This window comes from Microcebus murinus, chromosome 4, assembly GCF_040939455.1.
Source record: "Microcebus murinus isolate Inina chromosome 4, M.murinus_Inina_mat1.0, whole genome shotgun sequence".
NCBI classification, from domain to species: Eukaryota; Metazoa; Chordata; class Mammalia; order Primates; family Cheirogaleidae; genus Microcebus; species Microcebus murinus.
In genome coordinates, this window is record NC_134107.1 from 2,275,772 (window position 1) to 2,291,391 (window position 15,620).

The window sequence follows — 15,620 nt, forward strand, 5'->3', positions numbered from 1 at the left end:
GGGGTCACCTGCACAGCGCGCGGCGCGCCCCACTTCTCCGCCCCCCGCGCCCCACTTCTCCGCCCCCTGCCGCGTTCCTGTCGATGACGCTCCCCTTCCTTGGTTTCTTTGGTGTCATTCTGTTTTTAAAAACTTTTTATTTATTTATTTACTTATTTGAGACAGAGACTCGCTCTGTCACCCAGGCTAGAGTGCCATGGAGTCAGTCTAGCTCACAGCAACCTCCAACTCCTGGCCTCAAGCGATCCTCCTGCCTCAGCCTCCCTGGTAGCTGGGACTACAGGCATGTGCCACCACGCCCGGCTTATTTTTTCTATATGCATTTTTAGTTGGTCAATTAATGTCTTTCTATTTTTAGTAGAGACGGAGGTCTCACTCTTGCTCAGGCTGGTTTTGAAGTCTTGACCTTGAGCGATCCTCCCACCTCAGCCTCCCAGAGTGCTGGGATTACAGACATGAGCCTCCGCACCTGGCCTAAACAATTTTTAAATTTCAAAAAAAGTTTTGGAGGAGACAGAGTCTCACTCTGTTGCCCCAGCTAGAGTGCAGTAGAGTCATCTCAACAGCAGCCTCAAGCTCCTGGGCTCAAGCGATCCTCCTGCCTCAGCCTCCCTCCCGAGTAGCTGGGACTACAGGCATGCGCCACCATGCCCGGCTGACTTTTTCTATTTTCAGTAGAGACGGGGTCTCACTCTTGCTCAGTTTGGTATCTTAACTGCTGGCCTCCATCGATCCTCCCGCCTCGGCCTCCCCGAGTGCTAGGACTACAGGCGTGAGCCCCCTTGCCCAGCTGATGTCATTCTTGCCTCTGCCTCCCCCACCCAATCCTCACACCCCTCCCCAAGTTCAAGTTCACTGCTACTGTTTGACAAACTATCCCCAAACTTGGTGGTGTCAAACAGCATTTTTATGATGCTCACACATGCTGTGGGGCGGGAGTTTGGGCAGGGCGGAGCTGGCATTGCTTGGCTCTGTCCCTCAGCTGGGAAGACTGCAAGGCTAGGGGTGACTCAAAAATGGGGGGGTGGGCCAGGCACGGTGGCTCACACCCGCCCATAATCATAGCACTCTGGGAGGCAAAGGCGGGTGGATTGCTCAAGGTCAGGAGTTCAAAACCAGCCTGAGCGAGACCCTGCCTCTACTAAAAATAGAAAGAAACTAATTGGCCAACTAAAAATATATATAGAAAAAATCTGCCGGGCATGGTGGCACGTGCCTGTAGTCCCAGCTACTGGGGAGGCTGAGGCAGGAGGATTGCTTGAGCCCAGGAGTCTGAGGTTGCTGTGAGCGAGGCTGACGCCACGGCACTCACTCTAGCCTGGGCAACAGAGCGAGACTCTGTCTCAAAAAAAAAAAAAATATGGGGGGGGGCTTGGATCATCTGGAGGCATCTTCACTCACAGGTCTTGCGACGGATGCCAGTTGCTGGCTGGGACCTCCGCCGGGCTGGGGACCAGGTACGTGGGCCAGGGCACCTACGGGGCATCCCCAGGTGGCCCGAGTTTCCTCCCAGCATGGCGGCCTCAGGGGAGTCAGACCTGTGAAATGGCCACCCAGAGCTTCAAGGCAGAACCTGCGTTGCCTTTTCTGACCCGGTCTCCGGTGTCACGCTGTGTCACTTCTGGCACCAGCTTCAAGGGGAGGAGACACAGGGTCCCACCTCTTTTCACAGGAGGCATGTCCGGGTGGCCGCGTGCAGTGGATATGGGGCGGGAGATTCTGCCGTGTTCATCTTGAAAAAGAATATAACCCGCCTCGCTCTCATGTCCCATTCTCCGTATAGCGCCTGGAGTGGACTTCACACGGAAATCGGATTATGGGCACACTTCCGTGACCGCTCAGCCCTTGCCGGGTAAAACCCAGATTGCCTCCGTGATCTAAGGAGATTTCTGATCCCATCTCTTTTTGCTGCCCTTTTTTTTCCCTTTTCTTTTCTTTTTTTTTTTTTTGAGACAGAGTCTCGCTTTGTTGCCCAGGCTAGAGTGAGTGCCGTGGCGTCAGCCTCGCTCACAGCAGCCTCCAACTCCTGGGCTCAAGCGATCCTCCTGCCCCAGCCTCCCGAGTAGCTGGGACTACAGGCATGCACCACCATGCCCGGCTAATTTTTATATATATATCAGTTGGCCAATTAATTTCTTTCTATTTATAGTAGAGACGGGGTCTCGCTCTTGCTCAGGCTGGTCTCAAACTCCTGATCTTGAGCGATCTGCCTGCCTCGGCCTCCCAGAGTGCTAGAATTACAGGCGTGAGCCGCCGTGCCCAGGCTGTTATTATTTTTAATAAACCTTTTTGACAGGTTTTCCTGCTGCCTCTATCTCCCTACACGTGGCCCATTTAATTCCCCATTGGCTATCACTCTTCCTTAGCAGTCAGAAATTCTTGATAAATGAGAACAAAGTTTCTGCAAATTGTGTTTAATAAAATAATTATGAATACTGTTTCACAGTTAAGGGTGTTTGTTTTCTTACTCTTCTGGATGCTGCTTGATGCTATACGGGTTTTGGAGCCTCTGTGTGTGCGTGTGCGTGTGTGTGTGCGTGTGCGTGCGTGTGCGTGTGTGCGTGTGCGTGCGTGTGTGCGTGTGCGTGTGTGTGTGTGCATGCACGTGTATTTATATTTTCTTTTTGTTTGTTTGTTTGTTTTTGAGACACAGTCTCACTCTGCTGCCCGGGCTAGAGTGCCGTGGCGTCAGCCTCGCTCACAGCAACCTCCAACTCCTGGCTCAAGCGATCCTCCTGCCTCAGCCTCCCGAGTAGCTGGGGCCACAGGCGTGCGCCACCATGCCCGGCTAATTTTTTCTATCTGTTTTTAGTTGGCCAATTAATTTCTATTTTTTTTAGTAGAGACGGGGTCTCGCTCTTGCTCAGGCTGGTCTCGAACTCCTGACCTCGAGCGATCCTCCCACCTCGGCCTCCCAAGAGTGCTGGGACGACAGGCGTGAGCCACCGCGAATGGCCTGTGTTTATATTTTCTTTCCCCCAGATGTTCTCATTGCCGGCAGGCCTGATGTGCTGTCCTTTTGGTGCCTGGTGGATAAACCAGCCCCCGGCACGTGCACAGATTTGTTGAAAGACCAAAATGCAAGAGTTGGGGCTGGTCAGGTCTGGGCAGCAGAGGGTGGGAGCTGGTGGAGAAATACCCCAGCTCTCCCACCCTCCTGTGGGATGGGGGCGCCGTGTGCCCCATACCGCCCCCTAGGGGTCCGCACTGCACTGCGCTCCAGCTGCGCACACTGGACATCCGCTTATTGATACATTCTTTCCTGACTTCCTTCCCTTCCCCGTCTCCCATATCCACTCCACTTCCGGCATTTCCTGTTTATTTCCCAGATAAACTACTCGTGCTCAGGGTGCTCGGGGCTGGCTTCCGGGGCATCCCAAGCGTGGACGAGGACAGGTCCCTCACCTGCCCGAGGGGGTGGCCAAATCCCGTGGTTATCAGGGTGCAGCGGGTGTGTCTGTGAGGCCAAGTCCCTCGTCCTGCCAGCTCCCTGCGGTCCTCAGTCCCTGAGACGGGGGAAGACAGAGCAGACCCCGGGCGCTCTCCACCCTTTGCCGCCGTCATTCCCAGCGGCCTCCACGCCTGGGGCTCGGTCACCTCCGGCAACTTCCAGGTTAGGGCAGGGGGTGCTCCAGGCTGCTCTTGCAAAAGCCGGGTGGGTCCGGGCAGCTGTGGAGCTGAAGCAGAGGTGCTCGGGGGAGGTGGGGCCAGCTCCAGCCTCGCATCCCCCCTCCCCCATGCCCTGTCACCAGCGTGTCCCCTTTCATCAGCTGCAGGCCTGCTGCATGTGTCATTGCACGTCGTGGCTGCAAGAACGAAGAAGAGCACAGCCTGCTCCGCTCTGCTGGGAGACGACACCCGGCGCTCGAGCCTGGCGCCTCCTGCACGCGGCTGCGCTGCGACTTTCGCCCCGGCGGATCTCAGTCTGCGTCGTTTCGCTGTCATGAGCCGTGGCCACGGTAGCTTTGCTGAGTTATACGAGACCTTCTGTGAACCCCTGAAGCTGACGGTGGACTCGGGGAGCCCCCCACACACACCACACGGGTTTACAGAGATGAAAGCACCCCCACCCCCAACAGGTTCCTGGGAAATGGACTTTTGGGGGAGTACAGCTGCCCCTCTGGGACTTTCAGCCTGAACCTTAGCTTTCCCTCAGCTAAACCTTAGCTTAGTGAGTCTTTCTCACGCTTTGTGGGAAGCGGCTCCTGGCCACTCCTGCCCCTTATCCACCTTCCACCCCCTCCCCCCAAGCCCTGTCCCCCCCAGCACTCTGGGAGGCCGAGGCGGGAGGATCGATTGAGACCAAGAGTTCGAGACCAGCCTGAGTAAGAGCGAGACCCCGTCTCTGCAAAAAAAAAAAAAAAAAAAAAAATAGAAAAATTAGCCGGGCATGGTGGTGCATGCCTGTAGTCCCAGCTACTCGGGAGGCTGAGGCAGGAGGATCCCTTGAGCCCAGGAGTTTGAGGCTGCTGTGAGCTAGGCTGACACCACCGCACTCCCCAGCCTGGGTGACAGAACGAGACTCTGTCTCAAAAGTAAAAAAAAAACATAAAAAAACGTTGGAAACAAAAAGATTACATTTTGTGACATGTCATAGGATATGCAGTTTAAGTTTCAGTGTTTATAAATAAAGTTTTATTGGTACACAGCCAGGCCCATTCCTTGAGGCGTCACCTCCGGCTGCTCCGGCCCTCCTGCAACAGCAGAGCGGAGTCATCGGAGCAGAGACAGTAGGGTCCGTAAACCTGACGACATTTGCTCTCCCGTCCTCGACAGAAATGACTTGCTGGCTTCTCATCTGTGGTGTGTTCTCACCAGCCCGTTTGTTGTGAGGGACAGGCCTTGTCCATCCCCGTACTTAAGTGCACCTTGTCACGGTTCCCTCTGCTCTGTGCACCGCCCCATCCCGGTGAAACTAGGCCAGCTTACAGCTACAGTGCAGGTCTCTGACCAAAAAAAAAAAAAAAAAAAAAGACACAGGCGTTTTTTTTTTTTTAAACCCATTTTATGAAATGGCACTATCGCCACCTGGTGTCCACTTCCTGTAACTGCAGCTGCGATGCTTTCAAAGCGGTCCGAGCAGAGTTTGGACCGTCTTCACCTCGCCCACCGCAGCGGGTAGAGAAGCACCCGGAACCGGTTCTCTCACATCTCTGACGCTAAAGCCTATTTGGGTCCCAGTTTTCTTTTCTTTTTTTTTGAGACAGGGTCTCGCTCTGTCGCCCAGGCTAGAGTGAGTGCCGTGGCGTCAGCCTCGCTCACAGCAACCTGAAAGTCCTGGGCTCAAGCCATCCTCCTGCCTCAGCCTCCCGAGTAGCTGGGACTACAGGCATGCGCCACCATGCCCGGCTAATTTTTTCTATATATATATTAGTTGGCCAATTAATTTCTTTCTATTTATATTAGAGACGGGGTCTCGCTCTTGCTCAGGCTGGTTTCGAACTCCTGACCTTGAGCGATCCGCCCGCCTCGGCCTCCCAGAGTGCTGGGATGACAGGCGTGAGCCACCGCGCCCGGCCTGCCCGTTTGTATTTTTACTTCAAAATAAGATACGTGTGTGCAGTGTGCATAGGAATTTGTTCATAGATTTTTTTAAACTGTAGTCCGGCCCTCCAGCGGCCTGAGGGACAGCGAACTGGCCCCTGTTTAGAAAGTTTGAGGACCCCTGCTCTAGACTGCAGTCTGCAGAGCCCTGCTTTAGTCTCCAAATTTGAAAACATACTGTGTCATCAAGATCGGGGGCTCTGAGACGGGTCCTGTGTTTGAACCTTGGCTTCCACTTACTGGTAGCTTTACTTTGCAAGCCTCAGTTTCCTCATTTGTAAAAAAAAAAAAAGGGGGGGTGGTTACATCACCTACCTTATAGGGATGTTATTTAAGATTTAACAACGAGTGAGACGTGCACCGTCTGGGGGGTGGCCACGCTTGAAGCTCTGGCCCGAGGGGGGAGGGGGGAAAGGGCATTGTAAGTAACCTTAACATTTGTACCCCCATCATATGCTGAAATTTAAAAAAAAAAAAAGAGGCCGGGCGCGGTAGCTCACGTCTGTAATCCTAGCACTCTGGGAGGCTGAGGCGGGAGGATTACTCCAGGTCAGGAGTTCGAAACCAGCCTGAGCAAGAGCGAGACCCCCCCGTCTCTACTGTGAATAGAAAGAAATTAATTGGCCAACTAATATATATATAGAAAAAATTAGCTGGGCGTGGTGGCGCATGCCTGTAGTCCCAGCTACTCGGGAGGCTGAGGCAGGAGGATCGCTTGAGCCCAGGAGTCTGAGGTTGCTGTGAGCGAGGCTGACGCCACGGCACTCACTCTAGCCTGGGCAACAAGCGAGACTCTGTCTCAAAAAAAAATAAAAAATAAAAATAATAAAAAAAATGATTTAATGAGGCTGGGCACAGCAGCTCACGCCTGTAATCCCAACCCTCTTAGAGGCTGAAGTGGGAGGATCCCTTGAGGTCAGGAGTTCGAGACCAGCCTGAGCAAGAGCGAGACCCCATCTCTACAAAAAATAGAAAAATTAGCCGGGCATGGTGGCGCACACCTGTGGTCCCAGCTACTCGGGAGGCTGAGGCAGGAGGATCGCTTGAGCCCAGGAGTCTGAGGTTGCAGTCAGCTACCATGACAGCACTGCGCTCTAGTCTGAGTGACAGAGCGAGACCCTGTCTCAAAAAAAAAAAAAAAAAAAAAAAAAGACTTAATGCGATGGTGCATATAGAGAACCCAGCATCGCAGCATGGTCCTGAGAGCCACTCAGCCGTCGGCATCAATGTTGTCGTTGTGCTGACGCCCCAGCCAGCGCAGCCGTGCAGTTTATTTTTATTTATTTATTTATTTTTGAGACAGAGTCTCACTCTGTTGCCCAGGCTAGAGTGAGTGCCGTGGTGTCAGCCTCGCTCACAGCAACCTCAGACTCCTGGGCTCAAGCGATCCTCCTGCCTCAGCCTCCCGAGTAGCTGGGACTACAGGCATGCGCCACCATGCCCGGCTAAGTTTTTTCTATATATTTTTAGTTGTCCATCACATTTCTTTCTATTTTTAGTAGAGACGGGGTCTCGCTCTTGCTCAGGCTGGTCTCAAACTCCTGAGCTCAAACGATCCTCCCGCCTCGGCCTCCCAGAGTGCTGGGATGACAGGTGTGAGCCACTACGCCGGGCCCCTTCATCTCTTTACCCCCCGTTTACCACCTTGTACTATAAGGATTTATTTACACATGTCTATTCCTCGTTAGGCTCTGAACTCCTCGAGGGCTGGGGTGGGATTGCTTGAGGTTCTTTTTCTTGTTGTTGTTTGTTTGTTTGTGTTTTTTTGAGACAGAGTCTCACTCTGTTGCCCGGGCTAGAGTGAGTGCCGTGGCATCAGCCTCGCTCACAGCAACCTCCAACTCCTGAGGCTCAAGCCATCCTCCTGCCTCAGCCTCCCGAGTAGCTGGGACTACAGGCATGCGCCACCACGCCCGGCTCATTTTTTCTATATATATTTTTAGTTGGCCAATTAATTTCTTTCTATTCCCAGTAGAGACGGGATCTCGCTCTTGCTCAGGCTGGTTTCGAACCGCTGACCTCGAGCAATCCGCCCGCCTCGGCCTCCCAGAGTTCCGGGATTACAGGCATGAGCCACCTCGCCCGGCTGAGGCCAGGAGTTCGAGACCAGCCTGGGCAACATAGCAAGACCCCGTGCCTACAAAAAAAAAAAAAAAAGACCAGCCGGGGTTAGCAGCTGTATCCTGGGATGGGTGGGGCAGCTGAGGCAGGAGGATCCCCTGAGCCCGGGACCAGCAGTGGCCCTGGAACGCGGCGGGCTCACAGCACCGGCTCTGCCCTAGGACCGCGAGGAGGCGGCGTTGGCGCTGAGCTTCCGCAGGGCCGCCTTGATGTCCTTGTTCCTCAGGCTGTAGATGAAGGGGTTCAGCATGGGGATGACCACGCCACACATCAGGGCGGCCGCCTTGTCCTTCCGGGAGGAGGAGGAGGGGGACTCGGGTTGCAAGTACACGGCGAAGATGGTGCCGTAGAACAGCGACACCACCGTGAGGTGGGAGCCGCAGGTGGAGAAGGCCTTCCTCCACTTGCCCGGGGCCGACGGGACCCTGCAGACCTCCCGGCAGATGCAGAGGTAGGAGAGCAGGATGCAGGCGAGCGGGCTCACGCCCATGGCCACGCCGAAGGCCAGCACCGCCAGCTTGTTGGCGCGGGTGTCCGAGCAGGAGAGCTTCAGCAGGGGCATGAGGTCGCAGAAGAAGTGGGGGACCCGGGCGCCCGCGCAGAAGGTCAGCTGAGCCATGAGACAGGTGTGCACGAGAGACTGCAGGTGGGTGGCCACCCACGGCACCCCCAGCAGCAGCCCGCAGGCGCGGGGGCTCATGAGGGCCGAGTACCGCAGCGGGTGCACCACGGCCGCGTACCGGTCGATGGCCATGGCGGCCAGGAGGAAGCTGTCCATGGTCCCGAACAGGTGGAAGGCGTACATCTGGGCCAGGCAGCCGGCAAACGGGATGGCCCCGCTCCGGGTGTGGATGCTCGCTAGCATCTTGGGGACGGTGGTGGAGGAGAATAGGACGTCGACCAGAGAGAGGTTGAAGAGGAAGAAGTACATGGGCGTGTGGAGGTGGGCGTCTGAGACGATGGCCAGGCTGATGAGGAGGTTCCCAAAGACGGTGACCAGGTACACGCACAGGAGCACCCCAAACAGGAGGGCTTGGTGCTGCGGCTCTTCTGAGAGTCCCAGGAGGATGAATTCTGACACCGCTGTTTGGTTTCCTGGTTCCATGCGCGGCCTGTCTGCCGGGGACAGAGACGGGAGGGGAGTCAGGCCGGGTGCGGTGGCTCGCGCCTGTCATCCCAGCACTCTGGGAGGCCGAGGTGGGAGGATCGCTCGAGGTCAGGAGTTCAAAACCAGCCTGAGCAAGAGCGAGACCCCGTCTCTACTATAAATAGAAAGAAATTAATTGGCCAACTGAAACCATATATAGAAAAAATTAGCTGGGCGTGGTGGCGGATGCCTGTAGTCCCAGCTACTCGGGAGGCTGAGGCAGGAGGATTGCTTGAGCCCAGGAGTTTGAGGCTGCTGTGAGCGAGGCTGACGCCATGGCACTCTATCCCGGGTGACAGAGTGAGACTGTGTCTCAAAAAAAAAAAAAATCCTTTGTGTGAAGCTATCATCAAACCATCTTCAGTGGGTTTCTGTTACCCCCAAGCCAAGTTATCCAGGTACAGATAGTCACAGACGGTCAGCATCCCAAAGACCTAACCTAATTATTTATAGTCAAATTGGGTGTTGACTATAAACACAGTTCTTTCTCTTCACTGAAGTGGGGCTTTGTAGAAAGCAAAGTCAAGCAGAATCAAACCTGAACCAAAACCCTATACACAGTGAAGGGAACCCGGCTGTTTTCTTTTCTTCCTTCTCTTCCTTTCCTAATACCCCTCCCTCTTTTCTTTCCTCCCTCTCTCCTTCCCTTTAGCCCTTCCACCAGCGATGGATTTTAGCATCTGTTAAAAACAGATGAATGGATAAGGAGAACCGGGTCTCCATTCACGGTGGAATTCCGTTCATTCAGGAAATAGGGAGAGCCTGTCATTGACAACAGCATGGGCGAAACTCCAGGACGTTATGTTAGGCGAATCAAACCGGACACAGAAAGAAAAGCATGCACCGCCATGCTCAGCTCATTTATTTTATATATATATATATATTTTTTTAGTTGGCCAATTAATTTCTTCTTTTTATATTAAATTTTTTATTCTTTCTTTTTTTTTTTTGAAATCAGCGAAAGAACTCTGGAAGTATAATTAATTTCTTTCTATGTATAGTAGAGACGGGGTCTCGCTCTTGCTCAGGCTGGTTTTGAACTCCTGACCTTGAGCGATCCTCCCTCCTCGGCCTCCCAGAGTGCTGGGATGGCAGGCGTGAGCCACCGTGCCCCTGGCTCTAAGACTAATCTTACCCACCACCGTGGCTCCCCAAAACTTCACTGATACCAATGACCTTTCTTTCAAGACCACAGGTGACATTTCTCTTTTTTGCAAACCCCCAACCTGCTCTTTGATCTTTGGGCATACCTGAAGGCCACCACGTGGTCTGCCTGTATGCCCCAAGTAGCAATTCTTGCTTTCCAAGTAAAACGTTAACGTCAGTGACTTTTTATTTTGACTTGGACGGCAACCTGTCCTGCACAGTCTGTGCGGAGTGTGCAGGTGTCCCCCGGGGGAGGCTCTTCGTGTGTTTCCTCTGCCTGCCCTGCCGCAGACGCTCTGCCCCTGTGCGCTTTGTGCGTTCAGAGAAGCTAGAGTGGCTCTCGGTGCTCTCTCTCTCTCTCTCTCTGTCTGTCTCTCTGTCTGTCTCTCTGTCTGTCTCTCTGATCCTGGAAGGCAATGGACGCCTCTCCCCCAGCCCCCCCCACTCCCAGCTCAGTCCCTTCCCCCTCTCTCACTTGCTCGCCAGGACACCATCACCAAGAGGAGAGTTTCAGCAAACCGCCTTCTCCCCCGGCCACCAGAGGACCCTGCGGTCAGCGCTATGTCCCCAGGAAGGGGCCTGGACGAGGCTGGTGTCTATGGAAGAGACTCTCATGTCCCCCCCTCCCCCAGCCTGAGTGGGGTGGGGCCAGGGCCCAGCAGGATATTTATGGTTTGGGGACTCTGAGGGACTCCTTCCCCATGGCTCTTTGTTAAGGAGCAAGACGCTAATTATTTTGTTTCTGTTCTTTGCCTCCTGAGACCTGTTCTTTGGGCGAGAGGGTGTGCTTTGGGATCAGGGGGTGGGTAAGGAGACAGAGCAGCCACTAGGGATTCATTGTCACTGGGCCATCTCCCTAGTGTCCCCTCCCAGCCCAGACGGAGCCACACGGCATTTCCCAGGCAGGGAGGCCTGGCGGTGCCAGCCCTCCTTTGGGCATTTGGATGCCAGAGTCTGAGCCGTCCTCTCATTCGTTGCACCCATGCAAAAAAAACTGTCTGGTTCATGAGAGAAAGCTCCTGGAAGGTAATAAAGCCATCAATAAATAGACATCAAGGGAATGACTCTATCAAACCCTTCTTGATCATCTGTCACAGGTCAGGTGCTGTGCTGGCAGCTGAGGTTTCAAGAATGGCTTCCTAGGCCGGGCCCGGTGGCGGCTCACGCCTGTAATCCCAGCACTCTGGGAGGCCGAGGCGGGAGGATCGCTCAAGGTCAGGAGTTGGAAGCCAGCCTGAGCAAGAGCGAGACCCCGTCTCTACTAAAAATTAACCGGGCATGGTGGCGCATGCCTGTAGTCCCAGCTACTCGGGAGGCTGAGGCAGGAGGATCGCTTGAGCCCAGGAGTTGGAGGTTGCTGTGAGCGAGGCTGACGCCATGGCACTCACTCTAGCCCGGGCAATAGAGTGAGACTCAACTCCATCTCCAAAAAAAAAAAAGAATGTCTTCCTAGCAGGCTCCACCTGCATTTGCCTATCGTAGTCCCCACAAAGCCCACGTTGGGTGGGGACTAGGGGTTCCCTCCTCTACCCCTGCTCACCAACAGTTTTGGCAAGCCTTCATTCTCTGCTCTTGGGGCTGTCTGTGTCATGACCTCCCCCACTTCTCTTTTCCCGGGGAGCCCCTGTCTCTTAGACTGCTCCTGTGTTTGCCTGCTCCTCCACTGGCCTTTTGAATTCTCTAAAAAATTTAACTTTTCAGACACCTGCACTAGAATGTTTATAGCAGCACAGTACACAATTGCAAAGCTGTGGAAACAACCCAAATGCCCATCAACCATGAGTGGATTAATAAAATGTGGTCTATGTACACCACGGAGTACTACTCAGGTTTAAGAAACAATGGTGATCTAGCACCTCTTGTATTTTCCTGGATAGAGCTGGAACCCATGCTACTAAGAGAAGCATCTCAAGAATGGAAAAACAAGCACCACATGGACTCACCAGCAAATTGGTATTAACGGATCAGCACCTAAGTGGACAGATAGGAGTAACATTTATCGGGTGTCGGGAGGGGGGAGGGGGGAGGAGGGGACGGGTGTATACAACCACAACGAGTGAGATGTGCAACGTTTGGGGGATGGACACGCTTGAAGCTCTTACTCGAGGGGGGAGGGGGGCATGGGCAATATAAGTAACATTGACACTTGTACCCCCATAATATGCTTAAAAAATTTAAATTTTCAAATGGGTAACATTAACTCTTGAGAAAGTAGTTATGCAATGAAATAATGACATGCCTTCCCCCAATGCAGACGTCCACCCTCCAGCTCTTAGCAAGCACTTTTCACAGATAATGCCTTTACACACACACACACACACACACACACACACACACACACACACACACACTATGAACACATGTAACTGCACCAGACCAATCCGGCTGAACTTTTATGTAACACAGTTGCGAGTTGTTTTCGGCGGCCAGGGATCCCTGGGTTGGAGGCCCTATAACCGGAGAATGTCCAGATGAACCAAGCGTGCAGCCATAGGCGGAACCTAAGTGTTCCACCCCACGGAAAGCGGGGACTAAATTAAGAAGCGGACACGGCATGGCGGGCCCCAGGATCCAATCAGATCGAGCCCTGGCATCACCCACATTGCAACATCCAATCAGATCTTGCCTCATTATCCTATGCTTATAAGACCCAACTCAGCTCCCAGCTTGGGGAGACAGATTTGAGCGTTTTCTCCTGCCTCTTTGCTGGTCATCTTGCAGTAGAGCTTTTGTTTTCTCAAAGGCTGGTGCCATGATAGTGGCTTCTTTGTGAGCCCATTGATTGCTTTCTCTCTCTCTCTCTCTCTCTCTCTCTCTCTCTCTCTCTCTCTCACACACACACACACACACACACTTTTGTATGTAAAACCAGCATATAGCATAATACTGTTCTGCACCTTGGATTTATCACAGTTAATATTGGTGATGTTTTAATATCCTCATTCTTTTTTTCCCGCTTTATTTTCTGTTGAATGCACGGTGCCGAAATGTATGTAACTAAGTTTCTATCGATGAATGTGTTTCCATTCTTCGCTAAAATGAACACTTTGCACACCACGTGTTATTGCATGCACATCAGCGCATTTGTAGCCTGAATTCCAGAAGTGGAGTTGGTGGGCCAAAGGTTGCCTTTTGACAGCTATCCCCAAATTTCCCTCCGCAAGGGTTGTGCTAATGTGCAGTTACCCCAGAGATACACGAGCGCCTCTCTTCTTGCAGCCTCACCAACAATGCACCACCAGCCAAGCAGCATCTTTTGGATTTTGTTTTTGTCACTCTGATTGATGAAAAAAATAACACCTTAAAACGATTTTGAAATAATTAGACCTTATTATTTTAGTACAGTTTGAAACGTTAGGCTTGCAGAGTAACCAAGTAGATAGCACATACAGCTTTATACACCCACTGCCCCCTTCCCATCTCTGCGTACAGTTTCTCCTATTATTAAATTCTTGCATGTGTTGCAATGAAGGAACCAGTGTCGGCTCATTACTCAGCATGACTTTAATTTGCATGTCTCTGACTATGAGTGAGGGGGTCCCAATTTTTAAAACAATATTTAAAGGACATTTGTGTTTTCTGTGAACTATATTGTCAGGGCCTTTGTCCATGTCTCTTTCTGTTTGTTGGTCTTTCTCTTACCAGTTTCTAGGAGCTTAAAAAAAATTTCTAGGAGTTTGTATTAGGGTTCTCCATTGGCCTGGTTCTCCAGACCAATGAAATATCTATATAACTATCTATCTACCAGTACAGATGTTTGTATGTAGATCTATCTATCTATCTGTTGATCTAGATATCTATAATGACCTCACAGACACACCCAACAGCACTGTTTATCTGGGCACCCCATGGCTCAGTCAAGTTCACACATACCACGAACCATCACAGAGCTCTTTATATATGGAGGGCATCAACCATTTGTCTATGATACAAGTTGCAAATCTCTGGGCCCTTAAAAACTTTTTCTCAGGATTTTCTTCTTTTTATCTTCATTCTTTCATATTTTCAGTCATTTTGGGCCCCCGGACTGCTCGGCTTCCTGAGCAATAAACTCTCTTTCTTCATACACACACTTTTTATTTTGAATTTACTTAAATTTATAATTTAACACTTATAAGAATCTGCAGAAATAGTACGGAGGCCATGTGTACCTTGCTAGCCAGCTTTCCCTATTGATGGCATTTGACATCATCGTAGTACCTTGTCAAGCCCAGAAAACTGACACTGGTAAAAATATTGTACGCTAAATGAAAGACTTTGTTTGTATTTCACCAGTTTCTATACAGACTTACAATTATTATTGGTATGCTATGACATATTACACATGTGGATTTTTTTTTTTTTTTTTTTGAGACAGAGTCTCACTTTGTTGCCCAGGCTAGCTGACAGCAACCTCCAACTCCTGGGCTCAAGCGATCCTCCTGCCTCAGCCTCCTGAGTAGCTGGGACTACAGGTTTGCACCACGATGCCCAGCTAATTTTTCTATTTTTAGAAGAGACGGGGTTTTGCTCTTGCTCAGGCTGGTCTTGAACTCCTGAGCTCATGGGATCCTCCCACCTCGGCCTCCCAGAGTGCTAGGGTTACAGGCATGACCCACCACACCTGGCCTATTTTTAAATATTAAAATTACTTTCAGTTTGAGCCCAGTGGTAGGAGGAAACCCAGCTTAAAAACCCAGAGGGTGAGCATACTTTTGCCACTGTCCATGGTCCTGAAAAAGTATTCCGCCCAAAGCCACGGCAGGACGTTGATGTCTCCCATCCAGACTGTCCCAGGGATTCTGAAACCAGTTACAGAAGGAGGAGTGGAAGAAAGGAAGCAGAAGAGATAAAGAAGAACAAGAGATATCTTCAAGAAGGAAAAAAAAAAAGAGCGCGTGTTTTGATATGGTCTTATAAAAAATGTTAACAGGAATAACGTTTCTGCCCCTCTGGGAAATTGATGTGAGGCGGGGCTAATCACATACTTCTTCTGAGAGCCCAAATTTTTAGTCTATGTTGGTTTGGAGTTTAGGAGCTGATTGTGCTGGCCACTCAGAGTCTTTATGTGGGATCAAGTTTGGTACCCAGAAAGCATCAGTGAACATTGGGAGGGAGGAGGGAGAGGACGGCTGTTCTAGTTCATTCTATTCCCCCTAGGATCAATGCCCATATTTCTTCTTTTAGAGTATTGGGCTTCAGGCACTCCCTACCCATTTGTCCAGGCACAAATGCTATTTTTTTTTTTCTTTTTGAGATAGAGTCTCACCCAGGCTAGAGTGCCGTGGCTTCACCATAGCTCACAGCAACCTCCAACTCCTTGGCTGAAGCAATCCTCCTGCCTCAGCCTCCCCAGTAGCTGGGACTACAGGTTTGCACCATGACACCCAGCTAATTTTTCTATTTTTAGTAGAGACGGGGTCTTGCTCTTGCTCAGGCTGGTCTTGAACTCCTGAGGTCAAGTGATCCTTCTGCCTCAGCCTCTCGGGGTACTAGGATTACAGGCAGGTGTGAGCCACCGTGCCTGGTCACAAATACTTTTTTATCCAATACCTAAAAGGTTTTTACAGAGCCCATTAAAAAAATATATATATATATATGTATTTTTTTTTTCTTCCTTGATTAGGATCCAGGAGATGAGCCAGGCCCGATGGCTCATGCCTATAATCCCAGCTCTCTGGGA

At 51.6% G+C, this 15,620-nt stretch overlaps 1 protein-coding gene across 1 annotated transcript; it reads right to left on the reverse strand.

The window, feature by feature from the left end:
* Window positions 1–7,822: 7,822 nt before the first annotated feature.
* Window positions 7,823–8,770, reverse strand: OR1I1 (olfactory receptor family 1 subfamily I member 1). The gene has a single exon (XM_012758312.2). The coding sequence runs from the start codon at window positions 8,768–8,770 to the stop codon at window positions 7,823–7,825; it is 948 nt and encodes a 315-aa protein (XP_012613766.2).
* Between the last annotated feature and the right edge of the window lie 6,850 nt (window positions 8,771–15,620).